Source organism: Aquila chrysaetos, chromosome 13 (genome assembly GCF_900496995.4).
Source record: "Aquila chrysaetos chrysaetos chromosome 13, bAquChr1.4, whole genome shotgun sequence".
Lineage (NCBI taxonomy): Eukaryota > Metazoa > Chordata > Aves > Accipitriformes > Accipitridae > Aquila > Aquila chrysaetos.
In genome coordinates, this window is record NC_044016.1 from 11,594,212 (window position 1) to 11,618,204 (window position 23,993).

Consider the following 23,993-nt stretch of genomic DNA (forward strand, 5'->3'; position numbering starts at 1 on the left):
GCGGGCGGGAGCGGCCGGGGGGGAGCCGGCCCCGAGCGCCGGGCGGGCGCGGGGGGGGGCCGGGCCGGCTCCCGGGGGCAGCCGGACCTCCCCGCCCTGCCGCCGGGAGGAAATCTGGGGAGAAGAGAAACTGCCGGGCCGTTATTTCTGCAGGCGAAAGCACGAGTCGGGCCGCCCGGAGGGGCGCCGGGCCCAGCCGGCCCCCGTGGCTGGGGCTCTCCGGGGGATTTTCAGGCAGGTCCTTGCCCGGCAGCGCCGAGCTCCGGGGGTGCGGGCTTTCCCCCGGCTCCCGGGGGCTGAGCAGAGCCCGCGGTCCCGGGGGACGGGCACGCTTGCCGGCGCGGGGGGCTCAGACCCGGGGCGGCCGGCCCGGGGGGCGGCAGTGCGGTCCGGGGGGGGGGGGTGGAGGGGGTCCCGGGCTCCCGTTCCCCGGCGCTCGCGCGCTGCCGGCGTGGCCCTTTTACTGCCATGCTGCGGCTTCGGCCCTTATCGGGGCGTCGCTGCTCTGCTGGCTGCCGCTTCGGTCTTCTTCTCCTCCCCCTTTCCTGTGTCCATGTTCCTTTCGGCCCGCTGCTTCCGTCCCCTTGTCGCCCGCCGCTCCCCTCCCTCCCTCCCCTCCCCTAACCTCCCACCCCGCCGCGGGCCGGGGGAGCCCAGCGGCGCCGAGCGCGGCGCCCCGGGGCGGCTCCGCAGCCGGCGGGGATGTCGTGCGCCGTCCCGGCGGCGGCGGGGGGCAGCGCGCTGCCTCGGAACGCGGCGGCCGAGGGCAGCCAGCAGGTAGGGGCAGGGCGGAGGGGCTCGGCGCTGTAGGCGGGCGGGCGGGCACATGGGGCTGAGTCACGCCGGGCAGCGCCGCGTCGGGGTTGCCCGCTCCCCCCGCCCCGGGCATCGGCCCTTCCCTTGCCGGGAGCGCGGCTGTGGTGCCGGCCCTTCCAGGTAGGAGGGCGGGGGAACCGCCGGCGGTGCGCGGAAAGCTGCCGGCCGCTCCGCCGCACGGCGCGGTCAGCGGCTTCTCCCCCGCCGCGGGCAGGCGGGAGGGCGCCGGGAGAAGCGCCGGGAGGGCAGCAGGGCCGCTCCGCCGGCAGCGGGTGCGGGCGCGGCGGGAGCCCGGCTTTCCTCCCCGCTGCTCGCACCTCCCGTCTCCTCGTTGGCGCGGAGGCGAGGCAGGTGTACAACGCTGCCCGGCGGGCAGAGGGGGAGCGCAGGTCCCCGCCCCGGGTGGCGGGGGCGCCCGGGTTCCCCCATCAGCGGTAGAGCGAGCATCGCCCGGGCGTCTCTGCCGGCTTCCAGCCCTCCGCCTCGGGCCCCAGCTGTGCGGTGGGGCAGGGGGATGCGCTGCCCTCGGCAGGCACCGTGCGGTCTGCGGGGTCCGGCGGTAGGTGCTGTGACACTGGGAGTATGTGCTCGTTCTTAGAAACGGTTACACGCCTGGCTTCGGGCCTCCCCCTGCACACCTTAAAAACTAGCAAAGTTTTTTCTGGCTTATGTCTTCCAGAGTCATGAAGAAGACGACAGGAAGGTAAGGAGGAGAGAAAAAAATCGAGTTGCTGCACAGAGGAGCCGGAAGAAGCAAACTCAGAAAGCAGATAAACTTCACGAGGTGAATGGATACTTATGTTTTGCAGGCACGGCTTGGGTACCGGGCATGGGACTTTACAATAAATGGGACTTCTTAAGCAGGCGTGGGCCCCTCTTCACACTTATCCAGCTCGGAGAGCTCAGAGGGTGCGAGGCAGAGACAGGCGTGCTGCAGGGTGCCTGGTCGGGAACTCCGGGACACTGATGCTAGTGTTGGACAGTGCAGCTCTGCCATCGGTCACACTGCCAGGGAGAGAGACACACGGTCCTGCCCTCGCCTCACCCTCCCTCTTTTGCTATTCCCGTGACCAGCCAGTGAACCGGAGCACAGGGCTCCTCTGGGCTAAAACAAACCCATTTTCTTCTGGATTAGTGTTAATCTTGTCACGTTCGCTATGGCAGTGGATGAATGCTTGCTGCCTTACGGGGGAGCAGGTGATAGAGGAGGAGGGGGCCATGCTGCTTAGTGGCAGTGCTGGCTTAAGTCAGTTCTAAAACTATGGTGTGAGACAGATATACCCAGTTGAAAAGGCTTCTTAGGAACTTCAAAACCTCTGAGCGTGAGAGCTCGGTTCAGTTAGCTGTTATACTTGTATGCTCTGATAAATAACAGTGGGTGTTTCCAAAAAACACCATGAATGTAACTGATTCTTCCAGAAACTCTTAATACTTCTTCTCAATATCACAATGTGGTGTAGTTTTTTCTGGTCCCCAGTGCAAACGCTGGAGGACAGGAATCCCCTTTCTCTGGTTTTGGATGCTACCTCACACAACAGTGCTTTTGTCGTAGCCAGGGCTCTTGGAGTAAATGTTAGTTCTGCTGCTGTGATTGTGGCTGAGTCAGTTGTTCAGCTCTGGAGGTTCAGCGCAGGCTTTTCTCTTTCTCATGTGGAAGGATCTGCCAACCGTCAGCAGAGGCCAAGAGGGACAGTGTGGGGAGTTTTGGGTTCGGTTTTTCCCAGACTTCCTCTGAGTCAGCGCCTGAGAAAGCCAGGTGCAGGGTACTTCTGGAAAGGGGTAACCCCTGGCTTTTGTGGAATCATTTCTGGGCCCTGTGCCTTTCTGCAGCCTCTCTGATGTTCCTCCTGAACTTGAGGATCCTCCTCATGCTGGGAATCTTCATTCTCGGGCACGCAGGTTTTCTCAGGTGCAGGCAGATCTGGCTGAATAGGAATTCATTTTTAGTAAGAACAATTTGATTGTCTCGTCCCTGAAAATGGGACAGAGCAATGGGAGAGTAACACTTACTCCAAAACTCAACCCCATGGGGTTTGGGGCAACAAGAGGTGAGCAGAGCCAGAGTCAGGGATGGACAACTTTGCTGGAGTTGGCTACCATAATGTGTTAGGAGGACCATGCCTGTGCTGCTCTGTGTGTGAGAGAGGTAGTGGGTGGTGGAAGGGTGTGAGGGAGGGCAAGGGGGTCCAAACTCCTGCATCAAAGAGCAGCAGGGGCAGTCCCAGGCTGCCCAGAGGAGCATTGCATGAGAGGCTCTCCCTGCTGCCTGGTAAACAGGCCTTGTAAGGCATGTGTAGGCTTTGAAGTTTGCTCTGAAGCTTTCCCAGGGAGGTGAGATTGAGTGGGTGAGTGTTGAGCCCTAGGCCAGCCGCGAGGTGCAGACACCCGCAGGTTTTTTGTGGGCTGGCTCTGAACCTCTAGCTCTCTTCTCTTTGGGATGAGAAGGCTTGGCAGCAGGGACACTTGAGACATGCAGTTACCAAAAAATGTGACATGCGAGTCTCACATCCGTCACAGATTCATGCTGCAGAGCATCTCAAAACTCCCCTGCAGTTAATAGCAGCTTATTCATTGCCAGAGAAGCCTCAGCTCAAAAGCAGCCCAGGTCAGGGATAACCAAGGCAGTGATCAGGCCATCTATTGACAAAGTGGGGCTGGGAACAAGCTGGCGTGACTCTCCCCTTCTCCTGCTCTTGAGTTCCCGGCATCTGAGCAGGTGGCTACAAGCCCCGGCTGGCCTGGAGGAGAGCTGGTGGCACTGGACACGTTGTGCTAGGTGCGCGTCCCAGCCGGCACCTACGTAAATGGCCTTCCCCTGCACTGGCCCAGGGCAGGGGCTGCCCTTTCCTCACCGGCAATGCCAGGCACTGGGTTTTCCCAGCACCTACCTGCAGTCAGTGCTTTCATTTTCTCTGCCCTGACAGTGCAGAGCTGCCCTGCTGGGCCCTTCCCTGCAGAGGCAGCCCGGGGCTGGAATTGGCCACCACGAGGACGCAGCCACCCACACCTGCAGCCCCGGGCTGCTGGGGACTCCCAAGGACCAGCAGCACCTCCTGGTCTTCAGGGCCAGGAAAGGAATCGCAGTGTGGTCAAGGCACAGGTCGTAAAGCACTTGCCCTGTTCCAGCACCCAGGCTGTGTCTGTCTTTCCTTAGCATTTTGCACATTGTAATAAGAAACCATGCAGTTTTTCTACAGTTACATGAATACACTCAAGGTGGAAGCACCGAAAGAAATGTTTTGACTATGAGCAGGCTTTTTTTCTTTCTCTCCTTCCAGGAATATGAGTCTCTTGAGCAAGAGAATACCTCCCTGAAAAGAGAAATCGGAAAGCTAACAGACGAAATGAAACACTTGAGTGAAGTGTTGAAGGATCACGAAAAGATCTGTCCACTATTGCACTGCACCATGAACTTTGTGACCGTACCAAGGCCTGATGCACTCGCCAGCTGCCTGCCAAGATGAGACCTCTCCTTGATTGCCTTTAAATGTGATGTGTGAAAGTGCTGTTAAACAAGGGAGATTTGAAGAACTGCCTACTTACGGTGCAGGTATTCCATCAAAGACAGCTGAACTTGACCATGCAGCTCTTCTCCACATTGAAGTGTTATAGTCTTCTGAATCTCAGGAAAACACCAGTATGGAAAAAAAGACAACTTGAACTGTGACTTCTTATTTGGTAGAATCTTCGAGCCACGGTTTTGCATTCAGAAATGTCAAAGTGCGGTGCAGCCCACCATCGCGCGATGGAATGTAGACAGAGAAAAGTACTGACCCTGGGCAGGGATGCCTTTCTCCCACACGTCCACTGCCAGTAACCCTTTGTCACTTGTCATCCATGTATATCACGTTCTGGCTGCCGGTTTTCTTTTTTTCTTTAAACAGGTTTGGTTAATAAAAGCAATGTCCCATCTTTATGATGTTCTCCACCTTCTTCAATAATCATTGTCTTCATAACATCTCTACATTTTCTTTACTGGTCAAATCCAAAGTCTAATGCTAATCTTACTGTCAGTTTGTTTTATTATTTGCTTATCGCCTCTTCATTGGTTCCTCTTTTGAAGTGTGTGTAACAAATGAGTTTTCCCAGTCTTTATTTCTTTAATATCCCCAATCATCAGCCCTGCCAACATTAGTTCTTGGAGTGTTTCAGATCCTAAAATATGGCTTGGCCAATTTCTAATGATGATTGTCTGCTCTGTGTGGAAGCAAAGCAAAACAGAGTTTGCTGGTTTTACACATTGTTTTAAAAAGCAGATTTTAAAATTTACCATTTTAATGCACCCATTGGAAATTAACAAATACCTTTATCCTTCATCTTGCATATTGCTTCTGGTAAATGATGTCTGTGGATAGAACAAACTGAATTTAGCTAAGCATTTTGTTCCATGTCCAAACTGAACATGTTTGATAACTGCTTGCAGGAAAAACATTAGTTGTCTTTAACTTTTTTTTTTTTTTACAAAAGGGAAGAATTATGACAATGTTAGTGAGAAATATACAGAAAAATGTTTACTCTCTCTGAAGATTCTTAGTAGTGTCAAGCTCTAGAAGCGTGAATGCTGTAGCCTGGGATCCAGCAAAGAGTGTTTTTCTCACAGTATTTACTGGTCAGAGAGCACCTTTGGATAATAAAAAGCTCCACCCCTTTGCCAATTCTCTCACTTCAGCATTTGGATTTTTTTCACTTCAATTCATGGGATTAATTTCTCTCCTCACCAGAATTGTAGTATTTATCAGCAGAATATGATCTGAAATGTCTAAAAGACTTTTTTTCTTTTTTAGCTTCTTTAGTGGAATGTTGCATTGCTCATGACTGCTGAGATAGAATTGGGGGAACCGTGTAGTCAACTCTGCTAGCTACAGCGTAAATGCAGTCTTCAAAGTTTCTTATGGACCTGTAAGAACTGAGTCATTCTGCAAAGAAAAACTGGTGCAGTCTCTGCCAAGGAGAATGAAAGTTTCAGGACACTTCACGTTACACTTTTTGGATAATGTCCTTGATATGGTTCTGTGTGTCACCCTTAAGAAAGGAAGCTATCTTAAGCATCTTCATCCACCCACCCGCATTCCTTCCATCTCTGGATGCCACTGTGTAATTTGGGCTGAGTAGAGGTGTAATGGAGAAGGAGGAGCATAGTGGAAATGAACAACATTCACTCTGGGGAAATTCATTATAGCTTAGGATGGAGGGAGAGCGAGAGAGGACGTCTCACATCTCTTAACTAGGTATGTGCAGCTGAGCTGAGGCTGGGAATGGAAAGTAGCTAGTTGAGGTCAGGGCTCGTGCAAAAATGGAAGGAAAAGCCAAGCACCTTGTCCAAGACAGTCCATCCCAGTAGAATGCTCCTCAGGATTTTGTCCCACAGGTGCTTTCTTCTAAAAGAAGAGGTCTAGCTCCCTGTGTAAAATCCTCCTTCTTACACATCTGTTCTTCTAAACATCTGTCTAGAAACTGGCTCCAGCTTATCATTTGGTAGTCCAAGATCAGATTGTACACTCTTCATCAGTAAGCACTATGTTTGTTCTGCAGTGCAAGCTTTAGTCCACTGTTTCTGCATTGGAGTTTATTGGTTTATTAACTGTATAATGTCTATGTAAAGTGTACAGGGGAAGACAACTGAACTCACAGCAATGTTGTGTGCTGGCAGCAGCAACCTAAATCCAAGGTTATGCTGCTATTCCTTAGAAGGGCTGGCAGCCTTGCAGAGGCACTCAGTGCTACCAGTTCCTTCCCACAACCGCGGGGTGTAGCTCCAGCCTGTGCATCATGTCCATTAGTAACAGCGGGCTTTGAACCCTCCAGGGCCCGGGCTGCTTCTTCCTCCTGCATCTATCGCATCACTGTTTTTCCCAGCACTATTTCCAAAGAGCCTTGTGCATCCTTCTGCTTAATAGATTAACCAAGGCATCTCTCACAAACAGTATATTGTGTGACTAAAGTTCAAAGGCAGCTGGGAACCCCAAGTAAAAGTGGTGAGCAAAATGAGTGTCCCAAGCCAAATAAACCTAACATTCTCATAAATTTATAGAATTAATGTCTTAGCTGAATCCTGGGTCAAAAAGAACAATGAACTGTTAAAGCACAGGCTTACGTATCCCTAAGCAAATGCTACGCATACAGGCTGATTACACTCTTGGCAGGAGCCGTTCACAAGGATATTGATTTACAGAGAGTTTCAAAACCGAAAGTATGCTCTGGAGCCTGGGATAAGTGTTACATGAATAGGGAACCTGAAAAGAGAACAGAAAGGAAAAGGCCCATTTGTTAAGGGAGCAACAGAAAGTTCTTTTTCAAATCCAAACCTCTCCTTTTGCAGCAGGGTATTACACCGTCAAAAAAAAAAAAAAGTTTCATACCTATATATGGCTAAAATACTGCTTGACGTATTCTAGCTCCAGAAAACTTCCAGTTAGTTTGACTTGTTCCATACACATGTGGTCTGTATAACATTCACATGATTTTCAGACGCAGGTATATAGGGAAGATCTTTTCTATGTTCAGATGGTGGTTCACATGAGGAGTACTGTGAATTGAAGTCTTGTTTGTGGGTGTGTAATGTAGATGAGGGTTGCCAAGAAAGCTGGATTTTGCCTTTTAGATTCACAATGAAGGTTACAGTTTGTCTAGATTTGGTTAGCCTGGATTTCCTTTTTGTATTTTCTGTGACTCTAACGAAGAAGCAAAATGCTCAGTGCAAACTTACCCACAGATAAAAAGTATTCATTCCGGGAGCAGACTGGGTCCAATTCAGCTATTTGTCTATTTATTTCTTTCAGTTGTTGTTGGGTCAGATTTAAATTGATCATATTTTGAAAAGACAATTTTAGCCTCCAAAGGTAAAAAAATCAACAGAAAGACGAAGTCAAGCTTCCCAAAACTGCTAGTGTGAGTATAACAGAGATCAACTGTTATACCTCAAGAGAGCTGATTAGAAAGTCTTGCTCCTTCCCACTGATGTTTTACATTCATGTCTGTGAACATTTATAAGTGTTTTCATGCACTCATCCAGAGCCTTGCTGAAAATACACCTTTAAAAAAAACATATTTAAAACAGCCTATTCTACAAGCTTGCTGTTCTTTTCCCTGGTACCTTTTACGGTCGTCTACTGCTCCTTCTGTAATACCTGCTGATCTCATCTGTCTTTGGTATTTGCAGTAGCCTTTGTATTCTCTCACCATTTTATTTCAAATGCCACTTTTTTTCCTTCTTCCTGTTTCCTTCTGTTTTTATGTAGCTTGGTGACAACATCGCTTAATGTTATCGGTATTGGAGGAACAAGGCTAATCTGTAGGAGCATACAGAAATTGAACTTCACTAGTACACCCTGTATATGTACATGATTAAAGGCTTTTATGTGTGGCTGGTTTTGTCAGTTTAACATTAAGGAACGTGTCTGTGCAGTCTTTTAAAAGGTACTTAAAAGTGACATAACCTTTACTCTAGCCTATAAAACCCATACTGTTTCCTGTCCATAGATGAACGCTTTGCTGCATGGCATTTGGGGTTTCCATCTGTGAATCAGTCTAGAATTTCTGCCTCAGTGAAAGTGATAGATAAAACAACCATTTAAAAAAAAAAATCCCTTTTCTCTTCTTCCCATCAGTGCAGTGATATAATTCCTGTCACAGGAAGGAAGCATGTCTGATAAGCAGGAGAAGTAGTGGGTTTATTTACTGTTACAAAGACTACTGTTATTCTCTTTGTAGGAGGGTAGGAGTTTTCTGTTTGTAAACCCTGGGTTACTGTCAAGTGGTCACTGGAGAAACATTTTACATGTACATAGAGCATGTGGTGTGGGCACACATCCATAAGGGACTGAAAGAATTTGGATTAATCCTTTGCAGAAATGTGGGTTTTACACTGATTTCACTGGAAGCAGAAACAGTCTTAGAGCTGCCCCAGAGGACATGTGGCACTATGCTTACTAACTTGGGTAATATTTAACTCAAGAATAGCTACAGGCTAACTTGAAGTGGGTAATTCTTAATAAGGAAACCATCCCTGGGATTGCGTGCTCCTATTCTGGTACTCATTCAGGTTTTTTTCCTAGATAGTTCCTATGGAAAAAATCCATAAGAATAGAGTAGGAATTTTTTCTCCAACTGCAGAATTTTTAAACCATGACATCAAATGTAAGGGTTTGACTATTCTGGAAATAGCTGGCATAGCTTTTGCAAATACTCTGTTCTCTACTAGTTATGTGTTTGGTCTGCTGTAAGGGAATCATTATAGTTCTCTTTAGAAGTGGATAAGCTAAACCACAAAGGGCTGTCTTGGTATAGAATGAAAACATTCATTTGAGGAGTTAGTACCGCATGACTACTGTGCTTCAATTTCACAGCTTATCTCATCCTGAAGCAGCTTCTTCATGTAGCCAAATAGAAAATGATATCTCTAATAGGTGTGTTTGTTTTAAATCTGCATTAGAAGAGGTTTTATTGTATGTGTTTCGTAAGTTCTATAGACTGCCAGTATAGCTTGCTGCACGCATCCAGGTACTGTTCAATTAAGTCTACCACAGACTGTTCCCCTCAGAACTCAGTTCTGGATAGACGTCTCCAATTATCTGGAAGAACTTTCTCCTTTAGCTGTCTCATAATGAACTTGTTCTCATGTTTTCATTATTCTAAATTATTAAAATGTCAAAACTCTTGAAATTCCAAGCAAGGGTCATAAGTAATCTCTCTTCGTATAAGCAAACTATTAAGGTTTGTCTTCCCATTGTAAAGTAAATTTTGAGAATACTAATTTGTTATCTGTCCTAGGTAAAATAATTGAGGATAAGGAATAAGCAACAAGACTCTGCTTAAATATTTGATGCAATGCTATACAAGATACAATTACTTCAGCTGGAGATGATGTGAAATAGTACAAGAATTGAAAAATAACCAGAGAACTAGTTGAGGGAAAATGGCAAGAGTTTGTTTTGAAAAGGGAGCTATCAGGCTGAAGAATGGTTTATAAGTGGAGGTTCTCAAGGATTGACCACAGACCACTGTTGTTTGATATCTTTGGTAAGGACTTTGGATACAAAAGAACCATTAATACAGAAGAAGATTGAAATATTATGCAAAAGAAACTGCAAGTCCTCGCAGAAGAGAATAGAAATGCCGTGATAATTCATCATAGAACAGCCCAGGTTGGAAGGGACCTCAAAAGATCATCTGGTCCAACCTTCTGTGGGAAAGGGAACCTAGATGAGATTATCTAGCTGCCCCGTCATGATGCAAACTATACAGTCACAAACTTGAAGAACTATTAGCAAGAATTTCTGTCACAAGGTGGAGACTCATCAATTGGAAATGGCAATGGAATGAACAAGCAAAGGTGTATTAGTCAGTAACTGATGCTGAGGCACCAATGCAGTGGGGCAAAAAGTAAGTTAAATAGGAACTCAGATGTGTAGTAATGAGGTTATATCTTTATTCCCGTATTTGTGTTTGAGAGAAATATCAATTTAATTATGCAAGGCCCTGGCAAAACCTCATCTGGAATTCTGCGTACATTTCTGCTCAACTGTGCTAAAGAAAGATGAACCAAAACTAGTACAGGTACATAGAAGGGCTGCTAGGAAGATTAAGAGAATGAGGAATCTGGGGTTTTGAGACTTTGTTTTAGACAAATAAAGTCTGAGAAATGGTAGGATCACTGTCTGTGTAATTACAGTAAAGACCACGTAAGGGAAAGAACTATCGCAGATAAGAAGTAATGTTAGTAGAAGAATAAATAGGTATAATTTGTACATATTTTTGAGCTGTATATGTGAAGAAGTTTCTACCTGTCAGAAGAAAGATGTTCAGGAATAGCCTTCTAACAGAAATGGTGTATGTGAGCAATTTTGTGGGTAGGCACGTACGGATGCATCCTGCTTAGTTTTAGGATCAAGCTTAATTATTTGATGTGAGACCAATTGAGTACACTGGCAATCCAAAATATTTCCTCCTGTCCCATGTCCTTATTCTCTTTGGAGAAGGCCTGCAACTGATCTTAAAAAAGCAAGAGGATCTTAAAATAAGACAAAACAAATAAAAACAACCCCCTGAGGTCCCTGAATCTCACATCATTATCCAGAAGCTTATTTTGACAGGAGAGCTAACACAGGTGTAAGGTTTTGTTAGAGGCAGAGACTCTTATCAAACTGAAATCTTTGATAACATCCAGGTAAGGAAAGAGCAGAAAAGAAAGGGAATCTTCTTTTTCTAAATGCCTACCATTTAACCATGGTATGTTCCCAGAAAAATCAGAAAACTGTTCACAGAGAAACAGAAACAAGATGTAACAGGAATTTGGGGAATTTCCCAAACTGTTTAGTTGTTTACTTTAAAAGCTGAGTTACTCCAACTTTGCAAATAAGCATTTGACAGAGGATTGCAGGCAAATTTTTTTTCTCTTACATCCAGTTCATTGATTAAATATATAAACAGGATGTCTTTAAGAGCTGAAGGTTTTAAAACAGGATTTGATACTAAGCAAGAGCTCTGCTAGTTCCCTTTTAGCTATTTGAGTTTCATCTTTGCTTATCAGAGCTGTTTTAGGGTACAGTAATTTCCAAGTGCACTATTGGGTTGCGAGGTAAATAATCTCTAGAGATGAATATTTTTTCTTTCTTTTTTACTGTAAATGACAATAGTACATAGGCTAGAAATTTCCCTTGTAAATTCTGGTCATCCCATTTGTTTGCTAAGTTCCAGTATGGACTCAGGACCTATTCTGTCAGTGCACTGAGAGGTTACGCACCCTTGCTCATGCCCTTCTAGGCGTAGGTGATCCATCAGCTGTGTTTAAGGACTTGATTAATGGCCAAGAGCCATCAAATTTGAATGACACTTTTTGATCATACAGGTGAGGAAATTAATGACAACAACTTACGTGTTGTTTATATAAGAACGGAAGTCCCTTTTTCCATCTGAATAAAATCCTGAGGGAGTCTGCCTTGGTTTGAACCTTTGTCCTGCTGGTAGTTCCACACTTCTCCTGTCTGGAGTTTCAGATAATTCAGGGAGTCTTGAACAGTCAGTGAGGTCAGCCCACGCAGAACAACTTGCAGCAGGGACAGGATCTGATTGTGGATACAGTCCAAGCAGAAGAGTGTAAACGTGGATATGGGTGATTGAGAGCTGTAATATAAAGTTACATGACTACTCAGGCTTTTTATGATCAATTCTAAATGACACTCACATGTGAACACATCTGTATTTTTACCATCATGTTAAAAAACTATGTGATCAAAACATTTCCCCCACAGATTATTAGATTATTAGCTTTTTATATAAATTTGATTGGTATTTTACAAAATTAAAAATATTCTACTTAACTTATATGAAAACCAATTTATACAATTCTTATTAATTGGTTTCTATCTCTATTTGTTTCCATTTATTTTCTTTACATTTCCAACTACAAATTCAGGAAACAAGGTACAATTGTAGATAATTAATTTGAGTTCAAGTTATAGCTTTTATAATGGTTGGGGAAAATGAAATTATTTTACTTTTTAAATACCAGCTATATATATTCAAAAGAAAAAATGGATGATGCATTTTCAGTTTCACTTTTATCGCAATATGTGACATCAGATGCATATGGAGAGACTCTTAGCTGCTGTTTTCTTGGTTTGCTCTCACAAACTGGAAGAATATACTATTACAAATGATAACACGAGGATATTAAGCTGTTGCATGATTTCTTAATAAAAATCCCATTATACAGTCTGCATACTTGTTTTATACCTAAACAGTAGTGTTTCAAGAGCAGTAATTCAGTTACTGAATGCATATTAAAAATAACAGCGAGAAAGCAATAATCTATCTGAAGTCAATACACAGAGTCTCTACTTTGCCTAGAAACATTATAATATCCCTAATAATAATGACTTCTTTTTTTTCTTTTTTTGCATTACGCTATACATTTTCAAAATGCTGTTTAAAGAACAACTGCTCTTCATTCAGGTCCATCATGCTTTGCAAGGTACACCGCTGTTGGTCATTTACCATGTAAAATGTTTCTCTTTCCAGCACTATCTGCCCATTTTACCTACTAAGAATGTAAGTTCTTCAAGGCAGAGGATTTGTTGTAGCAAGTAGCCAATTCAGGGAAATGTTCCAGTACTTTCTTCATCTGTCCATGCACTGATACACTTGAAAAAAACTCCTCTGCTATTACTCATGGTTTGTCATGCAATAATGATGGCTGGGGAACATCAGGCTGTATCATGTGGCCTGAAATCGTCGGTTCTGTGTTTCATGGGTTGAGGCTTCCTAATAATTCAGTGATGCTTTCCAAAGCCACTTATCTTTTTATCAGCCATATGCCCTGCCCTGTGACAGCTGATCCCCTGTACACTTCGCTTTTAGTTTTTCTTACCGTCCCTTCAGAATACATAGTATCTGTTCATGCTTGGCTCAGGTTGGGATATTTCAACTGTAATAATTCAGTGTGATTTTGTTTTCACTTTACTGAAATATTTTCTTAACTACAACAGAGTTATGTAGCATTACGCACATGTAGAGTGCATATTTCCTCAGTTTAACTCTGCTCTTACTTGGACCCCCTTCACCACTGAGTTCAGCGATACTGTCATCAAACACATGGCACCCAAAGGGCAGACCATGGAACTTTAGCATCTCACGTACAGTGATTACTACATGGTAAAAAAATGTGTCCAGACCTGCAGCACATTCAAGAAACTCGGCGCACCTGCATGGTGGTCTGTATTGGCAGAATCTACTCCTCTGTTAAAGCAGTGTAGCCTGAAAGGTTATACCTTAATGTGAGAAATGAAAAACACAATTTTCTGCTTCAGGGTTCCTTTTTGTTGTTTAGCAGCTAGATTCCTGCATTATATCTGTTCTCTCTAAAATTGTTTTATAGCATGCTATGTTTGCCAGCACAATATTAAAAGGTCCCCAGACACTGTTTTAACTCACTTGTCATGTTTTCTACACTATACCTCACTTTGTAATTACTGCCTCCCATTGCCAATAATTCATGCCCTCCAGAAGGCCCTGTTTAAGACTGTGTAATAAAATACTAAGAGATTAATATTCAGTTGATGACAGATCATTTAATGCAACTCTTACCAAAACTCTCCAGTGTCTAGGAAATTGGCAGAATGCAGTTGGTGGCTGCTTTCTGATGTCATTCAATTAGCAACCAAGGGTTAGTTCTCTGAGGTTATTCTCCGGAGTTTAATGGAGCAGATTTCTTTTTAATCTTCAGTCCTCTTGGGGATTTGTATGAGGTGAGTTTAATTCATGTGTATTTGGCATGAAAGTGGATCTTCTTAGACTGCAAACCAAGACTTGCATTACTGTTTCAGCACTGTAGTTTGTAAATGTAAATATTTTCATTTAATTGTGTGCTGATACTCCCAGTGAGAACACAAGAGCTTCACATGCATGGATCCATATTCAGGTTCTGAAGTTGCACATTGCAGTCTAGGTTTTCTCAAAATCTTACGCGAAATTGTAAACAGCTGCATATGTTACCAAGCACCTGGATGATTTGCCTTACTGATTTCACAATTGTACTCCCAACAACTTAAATAATACAATAAAACATCACACCTGTTTCTTTCCCTATACCCTGCCTTTATGCCATCTTGGCAATACAAAGGAATTTTAAATGGGGTGTGGATGACATTTATCTAATTTACAAGCTGATTTCAGTAGGGGTGTTGATGTGGGTACATTCCAGCTGAGTAAAAGCATTGATAAATTGGCTCTGGTAAATTTAGCAGCCACAGTTTTTACTGCATGGATGTCATTCTGCTCCTCTGCCATTGATTACCAGAACTGACAGAAGGGGACATACCCTGCTTAACCTATTTCAGTTCTCACTCAAATGCCTTGGTTCCTTTGAAATGGCACTGATGCTTTAAGGTAAGACATTGCAGTATGCTTATTTGTATTTTATTACTGATGGAGTCAAAAAGCGAGAACTTTTGGTTTTAAACTTGTAAGAAGTGCTGGAGTGAAACCTGTTCCTCCCCACCCCCCAAGTCAGTGGGATTTGTCATCAGCGTCTACCTTTCTGCCAGAGTTTCAACCAAGGTGTTTGGTTCCTAATCACCATGGGGAGAGAGGAAGGGAAAGGGCAGAGACTTCAGACATCTGGAGGAAAAAATGAGCTTGGTTGTCTCTGAAATCCACCTAGACTAGAGTTTCATGCCATATTAGCATTGTTTGAGTATACTTTCAGGACGTATGGTTGTAATGTGTGAAAGCACTAATAGCAATCCTTTGTTTGAGAGAGTAGGTGCACATACAGTTTTCTGGGTGGCAACACTGTCTAAAGCAGGTTTTACCTGCTCACCTCCCACCCTTCTCCCATATCGCTGCCCTCCCTGTGGTGCCAGCACAATGCTTACGGGCTGCATAATAAACCTGGACAGTGAACTGTAGCTGGCTGAAAAGTCATCTTGCATGAAAAAAAGAGCCCTTTTTTTTTGAGGGTCAGTTGCCTGATCCTATTCACAGAATGACTTGACAAGCAGCAGGAATGGCACAGCTGAAAGAGGGGAGCTTGCCATGAGAGATTAATACTCAGTTGATGACAGATCCTTTAGCGCAACTCTCACCAAAACTCTCTAGCATTTCTCTCTCTTTGGAGAGACAGCAGTAAAGGCAGGGAAATACCTTGAATTGGTAGGTCATGCTTGTTACTGAACACTTTGTGTCATGAACCCTGTCACCCTCATTTGCTATCCAACATTTGTATATATAAACAAGACAGATTATCTGTCATTTGATAGCTGCATACATATCTCAGCTGGCTTGTTAACGTGCTTTAGTAGTAGATGAACTCTTGGACATTAATAGGCAGTTGTGATGCTATCACTTGTTTCCTGAGTTGACCACTTTCATGCAGATGAAGACTACAAGTTGGTTACTCAGAACTATGTTCTTAATGGTCATCATTTCTCTGGAACTCTATTGATACAGATATAATAACCTGAAAAGATTCCTCTGCTTCTCCACTTCCCTTTGGGAGTAAACAAGGTAGAGAAATCATTGAAAGACTTCATGACTGATTTTGAAGTTTTTCTGTGATTGGAATGATGAGACTTTTTTATTTTGTATATGGAGATATTCTTTCTGGTAGTATTTTCTTGGGTATTTTGTGAACCTTTGGATGTCACACCTGTCTTTATTTTTAAAGAAATTCATGCCTTCAAGAGAAGGCATTAAGTGATAAATCATTTTCACCTTGATACTTGCTAAAGAAGTACTGGTTTGACACTCAGTAAGAGATTACTCTTCATAATTGTTTTTAGAATTTCAAACCCCTAAACTAGCCTTTGCAGCCTGAGCACAATATGCACAATGCATTTGAAACCCATGAATCAGGCAGGATAGGCAGTCCATCCATACATCAGTTGACTCTGTGGAAAGGTTTGCCATCACCAATAAAATGGGATAAGGTCATCTGGAACCGGGTGCTTCTTGTAGTTTCCTCATACAGCCTTTATTACAGAAGGAGTTGTATAATGTACAGTAGTGGAAAAATAATGTCTTGCACAGCATCTGATGTACAGACAGTGGTTCCCAAGCAATGAGGCAGATTTCCCAGGTGAGGAATATGGTCCATTGGACTCCCCTGGGAGCTGCAAAACATTAGCACTTTTCTCAGGTGAGGTTTAGCTCCCAAAAACGCCACTCGGAATACTAGGTGTTCTTACTGAATCGCGTGTACTTTTCCCCTACGTACCCCATGTTTCAGTTCTGATTTTTTCGAGTGATAATCATGTAAAAAAATCAAACCAACTGGCTAGTATCAATTCCTTTAAGACTTGCCATTTCATAGTATTGGTTAAGGGTTTGGAACAATCACATGAAAAGCAATGCCCAGGGAATCCTTCCCGAGTTTACACCAAACTTACTGCCCTGAGGGAAAGGCTTGGGGTGGTCAGCCCCTGAATGCGTATTATTCTTGCTGAGTAGGTGTGATCAGTACAGTCCAGGATTTACGTACCTCTCTAAGAGGACTCCAAGCATTGACTGAAGGACCAGTGAATGAAGTGTTGGCTACAGATTGGACAAGTAGCTGTAGAAGTAAAAGCCTTAAGATAGAGCTGTTTAAAAGAGAAATTGCACCTGATATAAAATATGTTCTGCTTCCAGTTGAGAGAATGATTTGGGGTAATGTTTTTTCAAGAGTGTTTAACCATTGTGTTAGCGAGTTTACATGCCTGCTTTTTAAAAGATGTTACGCATTCCTTTCCTCAGCGTTTCAAAGACAATGTGGCTTAAGTTGCAGGGGCCAATGCTGTCAAGATGACCTTGGAGATGTTTGTTACCACTTTCTTCCCAGAAGTTACCAGTTCTACTGCAGAGTCAGCAGAACAGATTATTCTTGTCTACAATCAATGACCAAGCTATTCCTTGAGCTGCCTCCAAATCTCTATACTAAAATGGCTACAGAGAGCTTACCTGATTTGTTACACATACTCTCTTCTGGGTTGCTTACTTTTTAAATCACGGTAACTGCTTGCTGAGTGCATATATAAACCTGAGAGCATATCTGTGTGGCACAATGCAGTGTGCAATACATGAAATAACTTGGTATGGGAAGCAATGCAGATGAATTGGCAGGATGGGATAGTTAGCCTTGCTGAGCAGCAGAGCTGATTTTTCAGGTTCTTGCTATTCAGGACTAGAGCAGTGCTGATAGGGACACTGCACAAGTGTGCAGCGTTCTCACCGTTATGTGACTTCAGCAAGATCCATGTGCCGCAATCCTTTTGTGCTATGAAAGCCAGTGCTTGCTAAAATGGCCATCCCAGTCTGGGGACTTGAGCTGGTGCTTCTGCGTATGCTCCGAGGACACACGTTAAAGAAGTGTTGGCTCAGTGTTTTTTGACAGTTGTCTGTAACTCTGTGGTCCACTGCTTTCGTTCAGCGTTTGCATACAGCAATAGCCACGCCGCTACGATTTGAAGTGCTCAGTGTAGCACAAGTGGCTACGGTATCTTATCCGTGCAGCGGAACGGGCTCAACGGACACAGACTTTTTCTCTGCCTGCCACCGCTGTCATCTTTGTGTTCCGCTCTCATAAAGGCAGCTCGCCGGGCTACACCTGAAAGCCATCAGAAAAATCCCAATGCCTATATTTCGTTAGTCATGAAATACGGTCTATAAATTGCCTTCAGGGACTCTCCATCCAGATAACGAGCGGGGTCAGAATTTTCATTTACAGGATCTGGCCTTGCCGAGAGGAGGGGAAGTCCCTGCACGTACCATAATGCCGCGCGCCTTCGACATGCCTGGAAGTTACAGGCCGAGACGTGCAGCTCGTGTACGCGGCCCGTGTCCGCCCGACACCAGCCCACTCGCACCAGACCTACCCGGGCAGGACGGGGGGCGGGGGGGGGATACAAGCCTGACGCCCGGTCCCGGGAGGCCAGAGCCAAGCCTTGTCCCGAGGTACCGGGCTGCCCAGAGAAGCGAGGCAGCGGGCCGGCCGGCAGCACCGCGTCTCAAACGCGGTGTCTCCCCGCAGGGGCTCCTCGGCCCGGCCCGGCACCGCGCCTCTTCCAGGGGTCAGGGCGTGAGCTGCCTGAGGGCGGCGAGGGGGGACGCCGCCTCGCAGCCGCAGGGAGACGTCCGCGGCGCGCGTCCAGCCACGTACAACCCCCCTCTGCCTAGGCGGAGGGCAGCGGCGAGGGAGAGCGCCCTTCCCGCCTGGCTGCACCGCGGCGGCAGGGCCGGGCCGGGCCGCGCCGCACCCCCGCCCCGTCTCCCCGCTCGCCCCTGCTCCGCCGCCGGAGGGGGCCCTCGGGAGGAGCCGCGCGGCCGTGGTAGCCGGGGCCACAGTGTCCTCTAGCGGCGACGAGCCCGCCCGGGCCCGGTGGCCAGCAGAAAGTGAAAGCCTTTCAATTAAAAGTGTAGAGTTTCGGGATTACGACGAAGAACCCGCTCCTTGCCCGGGCGCCTCTTTCTGGTGAGGCGCAGGAGGAGAGCGCAGGCAACGCCCCGGTCCTGCAGGCCGGCCCTGTCAGCGGAGGGTCCCCTCAAAGGCAGGGGCCTCGGCGCGTTCCTGAGCTGCTGCAAGGCAATCTGCTGCAGGATTGGGGCCAAAGTAACCAAGTTTTTATTGTTAGATAAAAATAGAAAAATGTATAAACCGCCTTCCAGCCCGCCCGATTCAGTTTATGACTTTGGGGAGTGTGTCGAGCTTTAATGATCTGCTTCTGACAATGTTGCCCAGCCTGCCGAAAGCAGCCAAAACCGGCACTGTTATAAGAGAATAATCATCATCCCGATAGAATTTCCAGCAGCCTTGGTGTGACTAGTCTGAGTATCTGCTTAATGTTGGCATACCATTAAAGAGCCCAACTCCATACAGCTTACTACATGCAATGCTGTTTCAAATTAACTAAAATATAGGAATCACATCAAGATGATGCAAGATAGACTCATAGTTTAATGCAAGAAATATGTAAAGGTCTTGCACAAGCCATGCATAATAACTGCATCTTTTTGGCACCTGTACTTGTCGTTTGCTGACACAGTGCTGAGTTAATCTAAGAAGCGAAACACGTAATGTTTCAAAGAATTGTGCTTGTTGTTTGGAGGATGGGAGAGGAAACAAAAAGGCTAGTTATGCTTGGATATTCAGTGTTAATGCGCTGTCTTATCTTTAGTCAGTGGGGGAGAGGGAATGGAGCTGCTGTGAGTAAAGTGCATTTGAAAGCTTGTTTCACTTCTGCTTGGTGTTGCCTACCATGGAGCCAGCAAATATCTGGGTACTGCCTTTGAGCTGTTCACAGGAGCTGATCTAGGGACAGTTTGATTGAGAAACACGTACTGGAAATACCACATTTCATAGAAGGAGCCAGTGAATAGAAACCCTGCGTTTGGGCTCTATCTGATTTCTCGCTATCTGTACTAGAAATGAAATACCCCACAGCTTTGTGATTCAGTGTTGTGCTACTCATAGCATGCTCACAGTTCATGTTGAAGCAGTGGAAGTGCTGCGCATATATGCAAGTTAAAAGGTCTCCATATGAGCTAGACATTTCTGTGTTTGAGCAATCAAGTTACATACAAGAACCAAGCCGTTCATTAGAGGACTAGTAAAAGACTAGATTGCAGGCATTGAATTTTGCCTTTTGTTGTATCTGTTGGAATCAGCCATCAGTTTAATTCGTGCTGAAGTCTGTGTTACTAGGAGCAGAAACCTTCATCATTGATGTAGCCTATGAAAAGAACTGATTTGAGGTTATTTTCTTCCCTTCTAATTGTCCACGGTCCCTAATATTTCCTTTTGTTATCTTCATTCCTGTGGATGGTGACTATTTTCCTTAGAGAAGTCAAGAGAGATACAAGAAACTCTCTTCTTCCACAGGCTGCATATGCTGATCTATGTTTTATCAGAAGTGAGGGTATTTCAGGGAAATCCTCTCTCAGAATCATCTTCTGGGAATGTTAACTTCTGAGGGGGCCCTGAAATAATTTTTCTCTTATATTTTTGTCTGTGGATTATGTTGTTGTTTGTTTCTATTTTAAAAAACAGATGAATATATTTTCCTCTGCCTTAAATAGTCTCATAGCTTTTTGGCACAATCTGCTCATCTTTACCAACTCAGGATTGTAGGATATAAACCCCAGAGCCAAATTTCAGTTTCTTGTATCATTTCATGCAATAAGCATTGCTGGCACGTCCCTGCAGGGGATATTTGCAATCATTTGCCTTGTTTTTTACTCTGGTAAAATAATGTTCTGGTTTACTCTACTAAGTAAATGGAGACTCATGACAGTAGAGCCAAAGAGAATCCTCTTACCTCTCTTTATGAAGAAATGTCTACCTCTGAGCTTTTTATGGAAAATGAATCCAGATTTTTCTGAACCGACTGTTCACTTTCAGTCTATGATTTTGGCTCTCTAGCTGTCTGTGTAACCATCTAAAAACTTGCAGGCAGGAGAAAGTTTCTGATATATATTAGTGAGAAAATTGCACCTACCTCTGGGAGATGAATGAAACCATGGACTCTCCAGATTAAAGTTCAGATTGGTCAGAATTTGTTTGAAAGGCTGAAGGGCATAACTTTGCCTTGGTTTGTTTCTTAGCAGATTGATGAAAGATGAGGTAATAGGAAGCTTTCTATCTGTTCCAAGGCTTAAGAAGCTGACCTCTATCTCTGTGTGCTGCTTGGTCCTTGTGAAGCCTTACATTACAGGGGTTTGTTTGCCTTTGTCTGGTGGGAACAGTTATGTAGTGGTCAGAGTTTACTGAAAATTAGAACTGATATTGTAAAACAATAGCAATAGGGTTTTTTTGGTGCCAAAAGTCTGAAACAGACTCTTTTGCTTGTGACTTTTATTAAGGGATTTTTTTTTTTTTCTATTTAAAAACAAAACAGTTTTCGCTCTTAGTAAGGCAATGTTCCACCTAAGGAGAATGCATGAAATACTATAGATCTCCCAGCAAGTTTCATGGGCTGGGCTTCCCATCCATTTAAAATAAGAAAACCACTTTGTGATCAAACCTCCCTAGTCCCCACTCATAAATTCAGAATTGAAACAACTCTTTGTACCCTGCCTTTCTAGGCAGGCTTTTAGCCCTTCAAATAATTACTTTGTATTTGTCTGCTGTTTGGTGGCATAAGAAAGCCACAAATTCATGTGTGGTTTCTAAGCAGTGTTTATTAGGATGCATACTGAGACAAGTTTAACAATGACTTAAATCATGGTGTAAGTTTCTCATTGTATGTAAATTATTCCTAAAAGAGGAGTATGTGATAAAATGCGGTAACTTGAGCTAACTCAGCACTCGGCAAGCATGCAAAACAACTGTAATGGAGATGCTTAGGAGGAAGAAGTGTGGGAAGATAACCTATATATTTGGGGAGAACTGTTTAATTTTAAACCCTTCTGTTAGTTACTCATGTCACCACGGGCTGGGCATTAGGTGCTTTGGGAATAATTGCCATTAACAATGCACTTGGGCTCTGCAGAAGCTATGGAGTGCACGCTGAGTGCAGCAGCACTGGGAAGTGTGGCTAAGTTTGAAGGAACTGGTTACGTACTGGGTTGAGCTGGGAGTCTTGGGAGCTGCAGGAAAGAGAATCAGTTGATAGATGTGTCGGTGGCTTGTGTTTTGAGTAGGGAGGTGGGGGCCCAGAGTAGGAGGGGAGGCTAGGACTGAAAAAGGGCCAGAAAGGGAAAACTGTGGTTTTCTAACTTCTCTTATCCTTTACTGTAACACTTCCAAGTTGTGCTCATCCAGAAAGACAGAATGCAAGAGAAATGCTTTATTTCCCTCTTGACCTTCAGCTTTCTCTGCCAGAACGGTTTTTGTGACACTCTTGGGATGAGAGAGTATTTGTTTTTCAGTTTAAAACTGTAGCTTACCAGCTGAGGAGGGTAGATACGTATAATTGAGAGCTTGGAAGGAAAAACTTTAAAAACCACTGTCACAATGCTTGTTACCGAGGCTGCTACTGCCATCTATATTATTGCTTTCTGCCTGTTGTGGTTTAACCTCAGCTGGCAACTAAGCCCCACACGGCTGCTTGCTCACTCGCCCCATGTCGGGATGGGGGAGAGAATTGGAAGAGTAAAAGTGAGAAAACTCGTGTGTTGAGATAAAGACAGTTTAATAGGTAAAGCAAAAGCTGCGTGCACAAGCAAAGCAAAGCAAGGAATTCATTCACAACTTCCCATGGGCAGGGAGGTGTTCAGCCATCTCCAGGAAAGCAGGGCTCCATCATGCCTAACGGTGACTTGGGAAGACAAACGCCATCACTCCCAACGTCCCCCCATTCCTTCCCCCAGCTTTGTATGCTGAGCATGATGTCATATGGTCTGGAATATCCCTTGGGTCAGTTGGGGTCAGCTGTCCCAGCTGTGTCCCCTCCCAACTCCTTGTGCCCCCCCAGCCTCCTCGCTGGTGGGGTGGGGTGAGAAGCAGAAAAGGCCTCGGCTCTGTGTAAGCACTGCTCAGCAGTAATGAAAACATCCCTGTGTTATCAACACTGTTTTCAGTACAAATCCAAAACATAGCCCCATACCAGCTACTATGAAGAAAATTAACTTTATCCCAGCCAAAACCAGCACACTGCCATAAGGCAGATAATACTGTATTCATTTTACAAGCCAGTACATGTTAAATTTGTGCAGGTCACTCTGCCCAGCACCTATCTGTGAACAGTTTATATTACCTGTAAGTTGATTCTCGTCTTACGTACTCTGAAGCATAACCACTGAAGTCAATAATTTGCTTCCCTTAGACACCAGGATTATAGTTTTTACCACTATTTAGTTGCTGTTAAATTTGACCTATAAAGGTTTTTGGAGATGCATATGCCTATCCTGCTTCTGAATTTAGCTCGCTGCACTCTTACTAATTAAAAGTCTGGAAGGGACAAAAAGAGACCTCCCTCTGAAATTTAATCCATATCATATGCATGGTACAGTACAGAACAAGAACAACGGAGTCCTCTGCCAGTCCTAGATCTTATAAAATCTAAACACACCAGTAATCACTGAGGTTATTTTTAAATGTTTAACATGACTCTTGAAGGCACATACACATTTAACATCTGTATCTTTTTAAAGTGTTATTTATTCTAATATATCACAGCTCTGGCAGTAATTTTGTGCTAATTGCTCAGAACAGGCTGAACTTTGGGGGATTATAAATTTAAGTATGACACTTACTGTGGGGTTTTGGTTTTTTGGTTGGGTTTGGGTTTTTTTGTTTTTGTTTTTTGGTTTTGTTTTTTTTTCAAATTTACACATACTGAATAGTCAACTAACCTGACATCATTGGGAGCTCAGGATGGTTGGTGACAGTCCATTTCACTCCACAAGTGTGGATTTATTACCATGAGTCAGAGAAGTAGAATTACCTTTTCATGAGGTTGGAGTGATCTGTCTTTCCATATAAGATGCTACCATGGTAATGTTGGTTGTGTTACTAGGGTGACCTAAAAACATTAACTGAGTGTTTTACACAGAATTTGTTTTAAAGGAAACTGGGCATTACCTTCTGTTCCCTTACTAATGCATATGCTTATCCATACTTAGAAATACTTTTTAGTGCTTGAATTTTAGTTCAAGAACTAAAGCACCTTAATGCTTTAAGCATTAAGAACTAAACCACCTTAATGCATTAAGGTCACCATAATTCCAGCTCTCTGCTGCCTAACTCTAAATTTCTGTTCAGCTGG

At 44.5% G+C, this 23,993-nt stretch overlaps 1 protein-coding gene across 1 annotated transcript; it reads left to right on the forward strand.

Moving 5' to 3' along the window:
- Positions 1-626: 626 nt before the first annotated feature.
- BATF3 (basic leucine zipper ATF-like transcription factor 3) lies at positions 627-4,732 on the forward strand. The gene is made up of 3 exons (XM_041128575.1): positions 627-777; positions 1,496-1,600; positions 4,095-4,732. The coding sequence occupies exons 1-3, from the start codon at positions 703-705 to the stop codon at positions 4,278-4,280; spliced, it is 366 nt and encodes a 121-aa protein (XP_040984509.1). The 5' UTR covers positions 627-702; the 3' UTR covers positions 4,281-4,732.
- The last annotated feature ends 19,261 nt before the right edge of the window (positions 4,733-23,993 follow it).